This window comes from Cebidichthys violaceus, unplaced genomic scaffold, assembly GCF_023349555.1.
Source record: "Cebidichthys violaceus isolate CVI_PGR_0920_01 unplaced genomic scaffold, fCebVio1.0.p SCAF_71, whole genome shotgun sequence".
Taxonomy (NCBI): domain Eukaryota; kingdom Metazoa; phylum Chordata; class Actinopteri; order Perciformes; family Stichaeidae; genus Cebidichthys; species Cebidichthys violaceus.
In genome coordinates, this window is record NW_027176939.1 from 66,017 (window position 1) to 82,802 (window position 16,786).

The 16,786-nt window shown below is 43.7% G+C and overlaps 1 protein-coding gene across 6 annotated transcripts in view; it reads left to right on the forward strand.

Annotated features, from left to right (window-relative positions):
- The window catches only part of usp9 (ubiquitin specific peptidase 9), a 37,627-nt gene that overhangs the window by 3,569 nt on the left and 17,272 nt on the right, over positions 1 to 16,786 (forward strand). For 4 of the 6 annotated variants that reach the window (XM_068736693.1, XM_068736690.1, XM_068736692.1 and 1 more), the window contains exons 2-18: positions 1,266 to 1,534; positions 3,751 to 3,896; positions 4,341 to 4,420; positions 5,622 to 5,734; positions 8,002 to 8,220; positions 9,097 to 9,212; positions 9,315 to 9,566; positions 9,644 to 9,779; positions 9,862 to 10,014; positions 10,925 to 11,029; positions 11,192 to 11,398; positions 11,503 to 11,639; positions 12,942 to 12,980; positions 14,716 to 14,849; positions 14,944 to 15,034; positions 15,494 to 15,607; positions 15,717 to 15,945. In XM_068736693.1, the coding sequence (XP_068592794.1) occupies positions 1,433 to 1,534; positions 3,751 to 3,896; positions 4,341 to 4,420; positions 5,622 to 5,734; positions 8,002 to 8,220; positions 9,097 to 9,212; positions 9,315 to 9,566; positions 9,644 to 9,779; positions 9,862 to 10,014; positions 10,925 to 11,029; positions 11,192 to 11,398; positions 11,503 to 11,639; positions 12,942 to 12,980; positions 14,716 to 14,849; positions 14,944 to 15,034; positions 15,494 to 15,607; positions 15,717 to 15,945 (2,373 nt within the window). In that variant the 5' untranslated portion in view covers positions 1,266 to 1,432. The remainder of the gene's footprint in view (positions 1 to 1,265; positions 1,535 to 3,750; positions 3,897 to 4,340; positions 4,421 to 5,621; positions 5,735 to 8,001; positions 8,221 to 9,096; positions 9,213 to 9,314; positions 9,567 to 9,643; positions 9,780 to 9,861; positions 10,015 to 10,924; positions 11,030 to 11,191; positions 11,399 to 11,502; positions 11,640 to 12,941; positions 12,981 to 14,715; positions 14,850 to 14,943; positions 15,035 to 15,493; positions 15,608 to 15,716; positions 15,946 to 16,786) is intronic. The other 2 variants (XM_068736694.1, XM_068736695.1) reach the window with 1 other exon arrangement.

A 16,786-nucleotide genomic window follows, 5' to 3' on the forward strand; every position in this document is an offset into this window, starting at 1 on the left:
TGGAATGCTCCTGAAACATTCGGCTCACAGGGCGTTCCGATCACGCAGGTTTTAAAGAAACCTCCAGATTATATAAAGATGTTCGGAATAGGAATAGAAATAAAAACGGTATTGACCAAACATTCTTTAGTAAATATCTTCTGCAGTTTACGGACCGACTTCCTGGCTCAACCTCCCAGTGAGGAAACCTTGACGCTACACGTTTTACTCCAGATGAAGTCTGTTAGGTAACCTGGCGGGTTGTTTAAAACGATGTGACGGTGTGACTGCTCAGGGTTTCTGACCTATCGGCCTGTAGCGTGTGGCAATGTCACCATGTTCTTAGATCTCTGTAATTAACTTGGTGAGCTCCATTTTATTATAATTGCTGAAAAAACAATGACTAAAACAACTAAAATAACACGCAGGTTGCATTAAACAGAATCGGTGAAGACCAAGATATCTAGAGAGAGTGACTGATAATACGCTGTACAAATGACTAAGTCAGTTGTCTTTCAATACGCCAGTCAGAAAAACTAGTAAAACAAATATAAAACATTGCGTTCCCTTAACAATTCATCATTGTTGCCCTAGCGCCACGATACACACCCGAGGCTGTACGTTCACCTCGTCCGTGTCCACATCTGAAATGATGCTGTCCACTGTGGGGGGGGGTTGAGATGGACTCAGGCGGACTGTGTCCTCCGGCTGCTTCTTCAGTGTTGAGGGCCCTGTGTTGGCGAGATGCAACAGTTCAAATTAAACTAAGCATTTGTAGGATTACTTTTGGGCTGACTCAAAGTTTATTATTGTTATTCATCATGCTGTTCATCATTGATATTGTAGGGCTAGATGAGCTAGTAGCGAGCCCCAACACTGCAGAATGCAAAATGACTTTGTGTCTGAAAGAGATGTAAAAACGATGTAAAAAAAAAAGTCTGTTAGCAATTGACCATCGACGTCTGTAACTGTAAGACGATGCGCTTCCTGACTTTGTGAGGTGTAATTAAGATGTATTGAATCCTTGGTGCTGGATATTCTACATCAAACTGAGTTCAGTGATCCGCGTCGGCCCTCTAAAGCCAGTCTGTCCGTCCTCATTCATAACGCATCCAGTTGGCCTCCCAACACAGAACTTTTGTGAGGTTTGCGAGAAAAACGTGGTTGACTCCCAGAACAAGTCGATATAGATGTTTGATTACAACCTGTGTGTGTGTTTCTCTTGTGCATTACAGTTTAACCAGCCTGCTGATTGTTGTGACCTTTACCCCCTCTTCCCGCTCCAGGTTATGCAATGGTCTCAGCGGCACGTCCAGATCTCCAGGTGCTTGTGTCCCTCTCTCGTGCATCCGGGCTCTCTTCCCTCTGCTCTACAGCTGAGGTGGCTGTGATTTCCCTCCTGGCCAGCGCTCCCTAAGAGGCCAAGATTGCCAAGATCTGCCCCGTGGCGAGCATGACGGCCACCACGCGTGGCTCTCCGGTGGGGGGCAACGACAGTCAGGGCCAGGGCCAGGCACCTGATGCTCAAAGCCAACCCCCACTGCCACAGAACCAGGTCAGCATCACCTCTCCAAAACCTTAGACTTTTACTCATTGCCCGTCACGATATTTTGTCCTATATGTTGAATATTTCTGTTGTCTCCTTTGGCTGGCTACCGCTTTCGTCTTTGTCTTACATGACGGTGCACTACACTGACGGTAGACACGTGCATTTAGATCAACCTGTGAAAGGAGAAGGGACGTAGTGTGTTTTGATATATCTTTTTATTTGGTTGGTCCAGACACTGCAGCACAGTGTTTGAAAAAAAGAAGATATTGCTCCTACCTAAACCACACACAGATGCCCAAGGGGACAAAAAGGGAGGGGAGTAGGGAGCGGAAAAGAGGGAGAAAGAGAGTGGAGGCGAGGCATCAATGAACAGAGCCTCCTGAGTGATGGATAAAGGATGTGTGTGTGTGTGTGTGTGTGTGTGTGTGTGTGTGTGTGTGTGTGTGCGTGTGCGTGTGCAGGCCTGTGTTGGTTAGAGATGAGCTGTGGTGAGACGTGAGAGGCAAGCTGCCTATGTAGGTCAGCCAAGCAGAAGGAGCCTTCACCACACACCCCCACATTTCATATTTCTCAGTTATGCATCTCCCTCCACTATGTGTGTCCCTCTTTTACTCCGTCACACACACACACACACACACACAGCTGCTCACACCGCCGCCGATGTTCACACACACACTCGTTGGATTAGGAAGGAGATAAAGACGGGAACGGTCACGTTGGCGCTTAAACGCACATCCGTGGATGCACATTGCTGCCTTTTGTTTCTCAAACACTCCTTCCTTCCAAAAAGATGTCTGTTCGACAGCACCGTAACACGGATACACCCACATGCTAACACATTTATACTTCTAACACATCCATGTCGGCCTACAGGTTTTGTTTCCTCTGGGTAGATAAGGATGAAAAGAGCATTGCTCTGTGCGCCAAATGCTACAAGCAGAATGACTTGAATGGCTTTGTTTAAAGGCCTTTCAGGAGAGACACCTGCTTCTTTATGCCTACATGCATGTACACTTAGTGACCGGGACAATAGAAACCCTATCCCATGCAAGAAGTGGGACTTGCCTCTCTATTGGTGCACGGCCCTATAGAAACCGGTGTGTGCAACAGCAATTCAAGTTCCACTCTCTTTGGAGGATCTTTCGACTGAATTTGCAGCAGCTTTACTGAAATCTTAAGCGAGTTTTGCCGGTTGTCGTCTTGTTGTTTTGCTGCAGATTTGGATTAATTTATGGAAGAACACAGTATTTAGTAAATTCACAATAATTCTTCAAGCGATGTGGTCAGGCAGACAGGTTTTTTTTTTTTGATGGATTGGTATCGGCTGCATAAAGCCGGGCCCGTTTCTGATCCTTTGTTTCCATACACCCGTGATCAAAAGTGCCCCATTGTGCCCCATTAAAACACGCCAAATAGCACAGCCTCGTTAGCGAGTGACCAGACGAGCACGCAAATTGGATAAACGGCCGCCTGCTGTTTCAGTTAATGATATGACCGTCACTGTCAGGGAGCTGACAGACAAAGCATATTTAAATATACCTTTTTAAAAAGGGTTGGCGCTATTTCAGCGTTTCTTCTCGCCTTAAATGATGCCGTTGGTTCTCATATTTATTTATGGCATAACGTTTATGTGTTACTGGACACAATCAGGAAACATTCTGGTGGTTGAATGGTTCAATACACCTCCGCTGTTACCATGACATCTAGACAGGAACTAGTCCTCACCTCTCTGTTTCCTGTCACTGTCATACTATCAAAGTAACTATATAATAAATAGATTACATATGAATTAATAATAATTGTGTAATGACATCGCTGTCACTCATCACCGCCCTCGAGCCAAACTTTAAATTCTTCAGCCCACAAGTGGAAACAAACGGTAGCAAAGTTGTTTCTGTTTGTTGTTTTTATCTCCAACAATTTAGTTTTCCGTCGTGTAATGGACATAAAAGATAATTTTTTGTTTTATTATTTTGTTTTGCATTACATTGTATAGGCATTTCAATTAAATTACAATTTCCAAATGTTAATATTTTTCATGATGCACACACGCTTCATACCTGAAGGATTTCATCTCCTCAACTCTGTCACTAATTCTTTGAATGAAGTATTTTTGAGGTATTTAGTGTTTTTGATACCTGGTCTGAGGCAGTATTGTAGCACATGATGCATATGCAGAGATCAGTAGGCACTGCGTGATTTTGATTGTGTGGTTGTTCTAGACATCATCTCCTAACTCATCCAATGAGAACTCTCCAGTGAGCCCACCGGATGAGCAGGGCCAGGGGGACGGCCCCCCTCAGCTGGAAGAGGAGGAGCCCGCCTTCCCTCACACTGACCTAGCCAAGCTGGATGACATGATCAACAGGTACGTCTCTCCTCTGGCTCAGCACACGACACGCATACAGGTCTGTGAGAGCTCCACAGGGAAACTGCTTAAAGAGAGTTCCACTGCAGGTTTCCTTGTAAAGTGGGATTTCCTAAAAATACAGTCTGTGGGTAATTGTGACAATATCCACACAGTTGATCATTAGCAGTAGATGCTCACAATGCCCACAGGTGACAACTGTGAATTTCAACAATTACAGAACTAACAGGCACTCATATAAACATTTTATTTTAATGCTGATTTTTTTGTTTGTTTGTTTGTGATGGTATGTATTTTTGATTTGAGTTGAAATATTTTAAAATCCAGCTTAATTCAGAGCTCCATGAACCTGCCTCTCCTCACGTCTTCCATTGACGTAGCATGTAGCATGTAGCATGTAGCACTTGGCGTGCCTTTTGTTGAGTCGTGTTTTTTCCCTCCCAGGCCTCGTTGGGTCGTTCCAGTTTTGCCAAAAGGCGAGTTAGAAGTCCTCTTGGAAGCTGCTATTGACCTGAGTAAAAAAGGTATGAGTACACACCGTGTTCTTCTGTCGACAGAGACGCTTTGTGGCATTTACGTCCCACAGTCATTGCTTTTCAAGGCTAATCATGCAGTACTGACTATTCATCATCACAAAGTCGATTCAAGTGTAGAGAATAAGGCCACGACTGACTACTTTCATTTTTAATGAATCTGTTGAATGTTTTCAGTCATTTGATTAATGTTGATCATAGAATCTCAGTGAACAGTGAGTAACACCCCGCCACACCTTCCCAGAGCCCACTGTGTTTAACACATCACACACACATATGTACAATTATATCAAACAAATGTTTTACCCATAATAATAAAGAACTTAAACGATTAGTATATTATAAATGTGGTTGATGATTCACTGTCTGTTATTTTCTTTGTGGATTAATTTTTCCGAAACCCAAAGATTTAAATTTACTATGAAATGAAACCGAGAAAGCAGCCAATGTTCACATTTGAATTCTGGTCTAAAATCCGTCAACTCGGCGTATTCAAATGTGTGTAAACAGGCGAGATACTTCCTCTGTGCTGAACCGAATATGAATAGCCTTGACTCTACTCTATCTGCACTCATTGTGTTATGAGAATAAATATACTTTCAATATATGTAGGACTGCAGCTGACTATTATTATTTTTATTATTATTATTATTATTATTCTATTGCAGATTTATCTCTTGATTATTTCTCATTATTCGGTTTGTCACAGAAGCGTGGCACCCACACTCTGGTGAACACTGCTAGCTGTGTCGGCGGCTTCACCAGAGTGTGCTCCATTAGCGCTGTTAGCACCATAAGCTACGAGCCACCGGCTCCTCGTCGACACGTTGAGAGATCATCGAAATGCTCCCGATCTCGCATCTTTAAGAAAACGGAATCCTAAAATGTTCCTATTTTTCCCCCAAAAAAATACTTTTAATTGTTGGCGATTTAAATTGATAGTTTGACAACTAATTGAATAGTCGTTGCCGTTCTTAACATTGCAGGTGTTCATTTTGTGTTCTCAGGACAAGCCTCACAAAGTAAACCCCAATGTTGAAAGCTCTACAGAGTAGCCTCTAGTAGCCCATCTAACTGAAGCGTTCACCAACGCGTTAGGCTCTGCACCTCCATCTTCATGAGAGTCTTTCATTTCACTTTGTAGCACATTTCATATGAATGGTGTTTCACGAGCGATGTCTTTCCGCTGCAGGACTGGATGTGAAGTGTGAGGCATGTCAGAGGTTCTTCCGAGATGGTCTGACCATCTCCTTCACAAAGATCCTGACGGACGAGGCGGTCAGTGGCTGGAAGTTTGAGATTCATGTGAGTTTTCACCGTCGCTTTATATTTTCATACTTGAATAGCTTAAACGATGTATATGTTCTTCTTTTCAAATGAAATAATCAACCCGTCATACCTGAGCTCTTCGGTTTTTAATGAAAGAAATATGGCTACTTGTCTGTAACTTATGTAGAAGCTCAATTTAACAGGTAGAGGATAACCATCTTTGTAATCTGACGCCACTTTCAGTTCCCACAGAGCGCGACAGCCACTGTGTACTGGTTGATAAGGGAGGGATCGAAGGTGTTAGGTTGTCAAAAGTCAATACCATTGTCAGGTGGTAGGACTCGGCATGGCCACCGTAGCATTCATTTATTCCTCCACACATTTATGTCAGTGGATGCATGCAACGCTCAGACCAGCGTCTTGCCTGTACATTGAGTTGCCTGTTTGGCAGTGATCCGTCAATGATCCGGTTGTTAGCGGTAGCTGAGGCTTGCTGCTGGGTTGTATTAAGGAGATTGATCTCTGGAACCTTTTTCAAAATGTCCTTTTTTTTTTTCTTTTCTCCTGTCACCCTTTAAATATTGTTGACTCCATATTTTTTTTTTATTTAGTACATTACACAGGAAACACTTATTTTTTTATGATCCTCAGCTGCTCTGATTTATTCTCATTCCACTCCAAAATGTTCAGGATGCAACCAGATGCTTGTAAACTACACTCCTGTAGTGATGTCTGAAAGCTTCTCTGGAATGCTTTGATGACTCAGTCCCATATTGATTACTGGTATCTGGCTCCTTCACATCTGTGAATCGGGAACAGGAACCATTAATTAATTACCACCCTCTATGTACCAACGTACATTTATAACAAATACCACACATATTACTCGGTACTCAGCGATGCAAATGTGTCTGACCAAAATACCCCAAACAGCAAACGTCTCTTTGTTCCTCCTGCATCGCTCTGTTCTCTTCCTAATGTAGCGACGGAGCCTCTCAGCTGTTAGCAGACTTGGACTAACAGGCTAGCTAGCGAGCTGTACCCAGCATGCCGTTCGGCGGTGTAATCTTATAAATGTACAATTATTAGTGTTACACATTGTTTGTGTCACAAACTGTTGTGTTGTGTGCATTTTGCCCTGTTAAAGAGTTGGTTGTGGGTTATTAATTGTTGTTATAACCATGATTAAGGGTCCCTCTCAATACACTTAAGACAACTAGCTCCAACCGTAGCGCTCATAGCGGGGAACAATATATCTTGCTGCCTGTTGAAGAGCGACAGCAGTTGTTGTATATGAAAAATGAATATCATACGGGAAATTAAAACCGGTATACCGCCCAGCACTACCAGCAGGCACTCTTCTTGTTTTATGTGTAAATCTGAAGTTTCAGTAATTGCACCAGAGTTTGTGTAAAACCTCCGAGTTGACAGGTAGTCTATTGTAGTGGAGTCTGAGGCAGCTGCTCTATCGAGGCTCGGGTCGGGTAAGAAGCCATGAATAATACAGTGTTTCTCATATTTCCTAGTAAAGTGTATTAATGTTAAGGTATCAGTGAAAACATTCAGGTTTTATGAACAAAAACACAAAGTAATACCACATGCCGTCGACCCGCACTGTTTAATTTAGATTCAACTTGTTAATTAAAGTGAATCTTTATTTGGATACTATGTATTGTATATGTATGTATTAGTCATGCCATATGACTGATTTACTTTCATTATAAATGGCTTATAGTGTGACAAATATCTCTAAATTGCATTCTACGTCCTTTTCTAACCTGTCTTCAACGTACCGGTCCTCTGACTTCAACTTGAGGTGCTGCAGAGGAGTCGATCCAGGAGACTGAAGGCTCCATTAAGAGAGATTTGAACATTAGTCACAGGCTACTGTGCTAACGTGATCTCGCTAACTCTTATTGTTCCCAAAGTGCATACTTTTGGTAATACTGCAGCGGTTGAGGTTTAAATTGGCTTAATGTAGTTAAATTTTTGAAGTTGCGTCAAGATGTGACGAGGTGAGCGGTGACGCAGCCGTGCTCTGTTCTGTGGATTCAGAGCAAATGAGATGATGTGAATCCGTATTCATGAACTCCAGAAAATACTTGGGCAACCCAAGCAAAGCACTAGATTTTACGGTCAGAATGTAAGTTCCTCAACCAGAAGCGGATCGCAGCATTTCTGAGAAAAGACATTGGACTTGAAACTCTCTTCCTCACCCAGTCTCTCGCTTTTGTTCTCCGTCTCTCAATGTCTGGTTGTTAACACCACTTTTTTTCCCCCTCCGCACACCCCTTGTCTCACAGAGGTGTATCATCAACAACACACACCGGTTGGTGGAGCTGTGTGTGGCCAAGCTCTCTCAGGACTGGTTCCCTCTACTGGAGCTACTGGCCATGGCCACCAACCCCCACTGCAAGTTCCATATCTACAACGGCACACGGCCCTCTGAGACCGTCCCCGCTGGAGCACAGCTGGCCGACGACGAGCTCTTCGCCCGGCCACCGGACCCACGCTCTCCTAAGGTGAGTCGCCACCGCGTGAAAACCGTGCTTCTTTGATATGGTGTCCAACAAGTTTCATGAGGCTCATCGAACACGCGTTCATCCTTGTTCTTTCAACTGGACAGGTTTTCTTTTGTCCTACATTATGTGATCAGATGAGTGTCTACGAGACACGTCTGCATGATGTTACTTAACAAATGTATATCTGTCATGTGGTAAATGTTTGGGCTGGTGTAAAGTTAAACAAGAAACAGCCTGCGTTCTTCCTCCAGAGGACAGTCGACCCGTCTTTCTTCCTCCAGACGGAATCCATAGAGCGGTGCTTTAGTCTCACCCTAAGTGTCCTCGTGAAACAAAGAGAACCCCTCCCTGGAGTAGTGCTAAAGAAACGTATGGCGCTCGCAGTCCATCGGACACTTGTGTGCTTGTGTCAGAAAACAGATCGCGTTAAAGAGAAGGTGGATGCACCAGAGAATAGACGTTTTCTAGTGAAAAGTGATGAATTCGGCGTGGGCAGGGGGTCGGTGTGAACAGCACTGCAGCGCTGCTCGCCTGTCTGCCTCTGTTGGCAGGGGGCCCAGGACTACTTAGGGTCCCGCTGAGACTATTAAGTCACATTTTGCAACTCTTTTGTTTTTTTTTTGGCTTAAGCGTATTTATTGGTTACAAAGCAACGGTTACGTTTCTTGTCAGGTGAAGGTGTTTGAGTTCTCTTCTAGTCCCTCTCTGATACTGACGATCCACAAAATGTTGTTTTCAAGTCTGTAATTGTGAACTTTGGTCGTCTGAAAAACAACCCAAAATAAGGGAATCTGATTTATCAAAAAGAGTTTGAAAAGTGTTTCAGAGATGGAGATAAAGTGTCTCAATGTTTCTCTTGTTTCTTTCTCTCCTCAGGGCTGGTTGGTGGACTTAATAAACAAATTTGGCACGTTAAACGGGTTTCAAATGTTGCACGATCGCTTCATGAGCGGCCAAGCACTGAACGTCCAGATCATCGCTGCACTTATCAAGTGAGCCCGTTGTTCCATGAACACAGTATTCTGCTGTCCCAGATGTTTTCTGTGTGGTCGGTGTAACGCTGATCCTGGTCTTTGTGCTCTCTGCGTTTACAGGCCTTTCGGCCAGTGTTACGAGTTCCTCACATTGCACACGGTAAAGAAGTACTTCCTTCCAGTCATCGAGATGGTTCCCCAGTTTCTAGAGAACCTCACGGACGAGGAGCTGAAGAAAGAGGCCAAGAATGAAGCCAAAAACGACGCACTGTCCATGATAATCAAGTCTCTGAAGAATCTGGCTTCTCGTGTACCAGGGCAGGAGGAGACCGTGAAGAATTTAGAGATTTTTAGATTAAAAATGATTCTTAGGTGAGTACCAAAAGATCATGTCGTTATTGGCGTTTCGTTAACGTTTTAGTGCAATCATTCTCTATTTTCATCCCCAGGTTATTGCAAATTTCTTCTTTTAACGGCAAAATGAATGCACTAAATGAAGTGAACAAGGTGATCTCCAGTGTGTCCTACTACACTCATCGGCATAACCCTGAGGAGGAGGAGTGGCTGACTGCAGAGCGCATGGCGGTACGCTCGGCCCTTGACTTGTTGTGCTTTGCATCAAATGGTTTCTTTACCTAACGTGCAGCTCTCCTCTCTTGTGTGTCAGGAGTGGATCCAGCAGAACCACATCCTGTCCATTGTGCTGAGGGACAGTTTGCACCAGCCGCAGTACGTGGAGAAACTGGAAAAGATCCTTCGCTTCGTCATCAAAGAAAAAGCTCTTACAATGCAGGATCTGGACAACATCTGGGCGGCACAGGTACGCTGCAACCAACGACATTTTATGAGTATCAATCTCATTAATTTAGTCTATAAAGGGGGGCGGGACCAAAAGATTTGGTAACAAGAAAGGTCTCCGCCAGGTGTGGCTGCAGGGACCACTGCTGTAATGTTTGATTCAATACATGCTAGCCCCGCCCACCGTCTAGACTGCTACTGTACCCGATGTGTTCTTCACTTGAACGTCTCATTGTAATCGATGCAGATGTCTGTGCAGGTGCGCGTCTCACCTCGGTCTAACTGCGACTTGAAGTGTTCATTCAGCCTTAGAGTTCTTTGATACTAGCGTATAAACGTGAGTTTGATGCCCGATAAACAGGTTCAGAATAACTGCCTCTGGCATCAGAGTAGGGGCGAAGCACTCGGCTGCGTTATCACTCGGGTTCAGAGTAGTGACTGATGAGTCGGCAGTAAATCAATGACGGTATCAAACGGGTTACTGCAGCCCTCACTTAACACAACTTGAGAGCGTGGTTCTGTTGTTTTGTGCTCCTGTACCTTTTTAGAATGTTAACTGAGAAGAGCTTGGAGCTATTTATTTAGTTGATATTGTATGTTTTGGATTTGGCTCTGGTTGCACCTGGAGTAGCAGCAGAGGAGGGATCTGTGGAACAACTCCACCTTTTCCCATGGTGCACAGAGAAAGGAAATAGCCCGAAGAGATGAATTCCACTTTGGTGTGGAAGCGTCTCACAGTGAAGTTGTTGTCTGTACGTTAACGTGTTGCTGGGAGTTTGACCTCTTCACACCTAGAGTAACATCAGAGTTCAGATGTACATTTGTTACGTGTGTTTTCAAAAGAACAACCGTCCGCATCACAGCTGCAGCGTATCCCTGACGCCGCTTAGAGGTATGTCGTTAACCCAGCGGTCGGCTTGTTGTGTCTGCAGGCCGGTAAGCATGAGGCCATTGTGAAGAACGTCCACGACCTCCTGGCCAAGCTGGCGTGGGACTTCTCACCCGAGCAGCTCGATCACCTCTTTGACTGTTTCAAGGTGAGTGAGAGTTGGATTAATAACCTAGTCACAGATCATAAAAAGGGTTTAATATACTGCATCTTTTCGTTCGGTTCTGGCTTAACTACGTTGCTGCATCACAACAACACACTGCCGTACGCGCCGCCTTAACCTCTGGACCTGGTTGTTCCTCCCGCGCAGGCAAGCTGGACCAACGCCAGCAAGAAGCAGCGTGAGAAATTGCTGGAACTCATCCGGCGCTTGGCCGAGGACGATAAGGACGGGGTGATGGCCCACAAGGTCCTCAACCTGCTGTGGAACCTGGCGCACAGCGACGATGTCCCCGTGGACATCATGGACCAGGCGCTTAGTGCTCACATCAAAATATTAGATTACAGTTGCTCACAGGTGCATGTTGGTGAATTTGTTTGAAGTTACACGGCACACCAAATACCAGATGGAGGACTCTGTTTGAGTCACAAGTCCTGACGATGTTTCATTTTCACTCACAGGACAGAGACACGCAGAAGATTCAGTGGATAGATCGCTTCATAGAGGAGCTACGAACCAATGACAAATGGGTGATCCCTGCCCTGAAGCAAATCAGAGAAATCTGTAGCCTCTTTGGAGAAGCCCCTCAAAATCTTAGGTAAGTCACCTTTATATCACAGGACCGCTCTAATGTCGGCAGGTTTGAAGTGTTTATTTAATGTAGTCTTAGAGTGCTTTATTCTGAATTATTCATCTGTATTTTGCACATAATGCATGAACACCCAATAGGAGAGTGACGAGACTCGTGATTTTCACATCCACTTAATTTTGACCGGCTGGCATTTTAATCACATTTTGCACACGACCCGAGGCATGTCGACTCTTTCTCTTAGTGCCCAAGAGAGTAACTGGACCTGCAGTCTAGTGTCACATCATTGCACGATAACATCACAAATTTGTCCTCCGCAACTCATCCCGCTGCACACATTTACTGTCGGTGCTGACCAGTGGCTCGGCGTTAGACACTAAATTTACTGCTTTTTTTCCCTTCTGTTAAATATCTCTCACCCAACCAAATTTTGTTCCCAACTTGCTGGTTTTGACTGTTTTGTATGTTCTTAAAACCAGCGTTCCAGATATTTGGCTACTTTCCTCCTTTTTCTTTTTTTATAGTTAGTAGTGGGGGATCTGGGGAAAGGGATGCACACTTTTCTTTTTAGTACACTGAAAGGAGCTGAAAGGTACACTTCCTTCATTTGCTTTGTTATACTGGAACAAAGCTAACTCTGCAACTGCAGCTCAAACGACAGCGCAGGAGAAAGTCCACAGACTCAGGTCCAACTTAAACTAGCCCTAAGCCCGTGCCTAACCAGTCACATCCATCCAGTCCAAATGCCATTAGTCTTTAGCTGACTAGCTCGTTACCTGTCTAGTCTCGTAGCTAGCGTGTAGATATTAAAAGTTAGTTTGTGTTTACGTGAATATTTTTTTAAGTCATAGGCCTTTTTTCACTGTGGACATTTTGACTTGTTGTAGTAGGGAAAAGCACAGTTTTTACTCTGAACATTAACAGTGCTATTGGTAGAATACCAGGACCCAGAAACAGATGCACCTGTGCTGCTCTGCTTCTGTGACGAGTCAAAAGGTGCACAGTGGAGAAGAGCTTTCTGCTGTACATGCTGTTAAGAAGCGTAGCTTTAGCATGATTCAAAAGGTGTTCTGTCAGTGAATCGTGTTACAAGGACTTGTAAGTTGCCAGGGAACTGTAAAAAAAAAAAAGAGAAGAGATTTTACAAACATAAGCATTAACTTAACATTACCATGCTACATTTGTGAAAGAATTGTAAGATTGATATGAAGTCATATTGTTTAGCATTAATCGCAAATTATTTGATTTGAAGTAGTGCTTTTTTCTAGTCCATGTAGAAAACATGTAGTATACATGCCTGTTGTTTTTCAGAAAGAAAATGCCAATTAACATACAAACGAACTTAGTGGGGTAAGTTGAGTGCTAATTCCAGGGTTCTACCTATTTCTGTTTCACGTCAAGTCTGACTTTCTCTTTGAACATGTTTATGATACATTTACTATATAAAATGTAAATCTCTGTCATGAATCCGCTTCAGCAATTCTTTCTTGGGTTTCATCTCAAATGACTGATGCCTCATCTTATCTTCTGTTCAAAGTCCTGCACATGTGTAGTTCAGTCGAACAACAGACAAGATACCGGTGTTCTGACGGCAAAGCAATGAGCTTTAGATTCTTCTTACTGGGAAGGGGAGCCATAGCGACCCAGATGCTCGTCCATCACGCTCTCTTAGGGTCAAGAGATTGATAATGAGGCCTAAAGACAAACACAGAGCACTGATCAATAGGACCAACAGCTGTGCTCATAAGTGTGTACCTGTTGAGATCAGAAACGGTACTGGACTTAATAAATGACAAATACACTAGATTTGAGGTACGTGTATATACTAAGCATTACGGTAAGACCATTTAAATTAAAGCGACCTGCCTGAGAACGTTCACATTCAGTCAATAATGACTTAATTAATATACACAAGTAATGAAAACTAAATAAATAAATAATATTTAAAAATAATAATTAACTAAATATTGCCTACAAACTAGAAAATAATTTCAATTGTGTGAATAATAAATCAAACTTGATGATAAAGAATCCATTTCCAAAGATCAATCGAACTTCCAAATGACAGAAACTTCCTGTTTCACTCAGACAGTATCAGGATATTCTGATGTCATACAAGCTGTGTTCCCTGTATGATTAATCCCAGAATCACAGTCATGAATTATGAAATATATAAAATACAATAGGCCCTTAGTGTTGAGTGTTAAATGATATTAATAATGACTTTTATTACCATGTTAATTCTGTTTATTCAACATAATAAATGAGTTTGTGTGAGGCGTGGTTACCGTAGTTTGTAAAACACAGACGTCTTTGGATTAGTCTGACGTGCTTCATCTGTCCAGAGGCACTTTATGGGCGTTTCTGTGCAGTTTGTCAGTACTGAACACAAGCCGCAGTGCTTCAATCTAGACCGTTGCACAACTAAACGAAAGGTCCTTTGAGATGGAGCCCCATTCTTCCTGATGCCAGCTCCTTTCAGCACAAATCACTCACGGCAACATATCAGGGGTATTTCATGCCTTGAACCCACTCAGACTGATGCTAGTACTATGTAGTAGCTCTAGAAAGTAGTGGCTCCACTCTACATCATGTAGCTGCTGCTGAGAAACTGGAGTCTTAATGTAACTGCAGAATTTTAATAAATCTTAGCCAATTGTTTTTTTTGGCATTGGTAATTAAAACAGATTTTAGCGTGGATCAGATTTCCATGTGGTTATCAAAACTTCATCAAAGCTCATCTGGATTTTGAATTTAGTTTTCAAGCCAAAAATGTTCTTTTTATGTGGAAAACAAGGCAGGAAATGACCTTTTATTGATATGACTTTTTCTGCTGGTTATTCTATGACACACACATGTACACATAAATACACCAAACGCTGCTTTCTTAATGTCCCTGATAAAAAAAAAAACAAATGAGAAATCAGTCATGCTATGTTTTTATTTATTTTTAATCAGAAATTGTGTTCAATTGTGTACGTCAGCTTCATTCTCACTTTGTTTTTTAGTCTTCCTTGCTTCCTCAGCGAGTTAGTGTTTTCTGTCCCCCTGACGACCTCCCCTCCTCCTGCTGTTCTCTCCTTAGTCAAACTCAGAGAAGTCCTCATGTGTTTTACCGCCATGACCTGATCAACCAGCTGCAGCATAACCACGCTCTGGTCACCCTGGTGGCCGAGAACCTCTCGGCCTACATGGAGACCATGAGGCAGTTCTCCAAAGGTACGCTGTCGGGGGGGGCCACAAATAGGTACAGCGTTTGGGTCGGGGTGTGCGCTGTCTACAGTCTGACCGCTCGTATTGTGTGCTCTTACAGAAGAACAGGCTGAGTTTGACCCGCAGACGGTCAGACCAGGAAGCCGCTACAGCCACGTGCAGGAAGTACAGGAACGACTCAACTTCCTGAGGTACGACATCACGTCTCACGTTTTAGTAAAAGCTGACACTACAACTAGGAATGGAAGAAATCTAGACATGAAAACCTGAGTTATCGATCACACTCTGCCTTAAAGCACGGCTGCACTTTGTGTTGAATCCGGATCACATCTCTCATAATGTGTTGGCTCGGTTCAGCTGCATTGCTACTAGATCCATTCAATTACTGTCCTGGTCCATGTTGTGAAAAACACCCTCGCAGCTACACATTACATCCGCAGTCGTGTCTTCTAGTTACCGAGCCACTCGATTGAAGTAGCTCATTCAAGGACATCAGTGGGTAATTAGGGAGGAGCAAGTGGTGCCCGGTGACTTCACCAGCTGTTGTGATTCACGTCTGGGAGGAACTAAATGACCTTCGCCAGCATATTTCTTCAACCTTCTGACCACCAGCGTCTGCTATTGATTGTCCTGCTGGTTTTACTCTCCAGGTTCCTGCTAAAAGACGGGCAGCTTTGGCTGTGTGCCCCTCAGGCCAAGCAGATCTGGAAGTGTCTGGCTGAGAACGCAGTGTTTCTCTGCGACCGCGAGGCCTGCTTCAAATGGTACAGTTTGATTTCTTCTCGCCTTCGGCTTAAATGACTTCCTTACATTTATGTAAAAGTAGACAACGCTTTGAATACTCATGTTTTTTGATCCCCCGTCACCCGATAGGTACTCCAAGCTGATGGGTGATGAGCCAGACCTGGACCCAGACATCAATAAGGACTTCTTTGAGAACAACGTTCTGCAGTTGGACCCGTCCCTGCTGACGGAGAATGGCATGAAATGCTTCGAGAGGTTCTTCAAGGCTGTCAACTGCAGGGAGGGCAAGCTGGTGGCGAAGCGCCGGGCCTACATGATGGATGACCTGGAACTAATAGGCTTGGACTACCTCTGGAGGGTGAGCACACACACACACACACACACACACACACACACACACACACACACACACACATTGTGGAGGGAGGCAGACATTTGAAAGTGCCTTTAAACGCTTTTGCCCGTTTTCTTTTCTTTTCATGCTATATACTTTTTTATTAGCTGTAAGAAACAATTTGAAAACAATAAAAACTGATAAAGAGATCCTAATTTAGTCACCTTGAGCACCACTTAAAATCGTACTTTATGTCGTAAGAAGAAGCCTCAAGACCAACCTCTTCCACCTAATATACACTCTCTCTCTAAACATGTGTAATTGCTACGTTGCTTCATGTATCCACAAGGTTTGCTGCACTTAGTCGGGTGGAACCGGCTGATGAAGCACTTATTCTCAAAGACCTTTCCTTGATCTATTGTGACTTGGATTGTACCTAATTTTTTTTAATGTTGCTTTTGGCCAAATGAGTAGATGTACCTGTGAGTAGGTAGGCTCACATTCCACCTGCACTCTCTGCTCTGACATAACTCCAGCGCTGATATAATGGTGCACATGTGAGCTAACGACGCTCTGCAGTGTGTCACTGCCGTACGCTAGTCATCGTAGCCTTGAGGTAGGAACTGCTTCAACAGAAAGAGGAGTGGACGGTTGGACACAAGGTATGACTGGCACGTGTTTTTGAGATGCTCTCTTCCTCCAGGGCCGTTTCTGTTCGGTTTTGTCTGTTTGACTTTCTCTTGCAAGAGATTAAAATGCAGTCCTGTAGTGCATTGCACCTTGCCTAACGGAGCGTAGTGTTGTAGTGAATTTGGCTGGAGAAGAGAGAAATGCATCCAAACACGAGCAATAGCAGATTTATAAA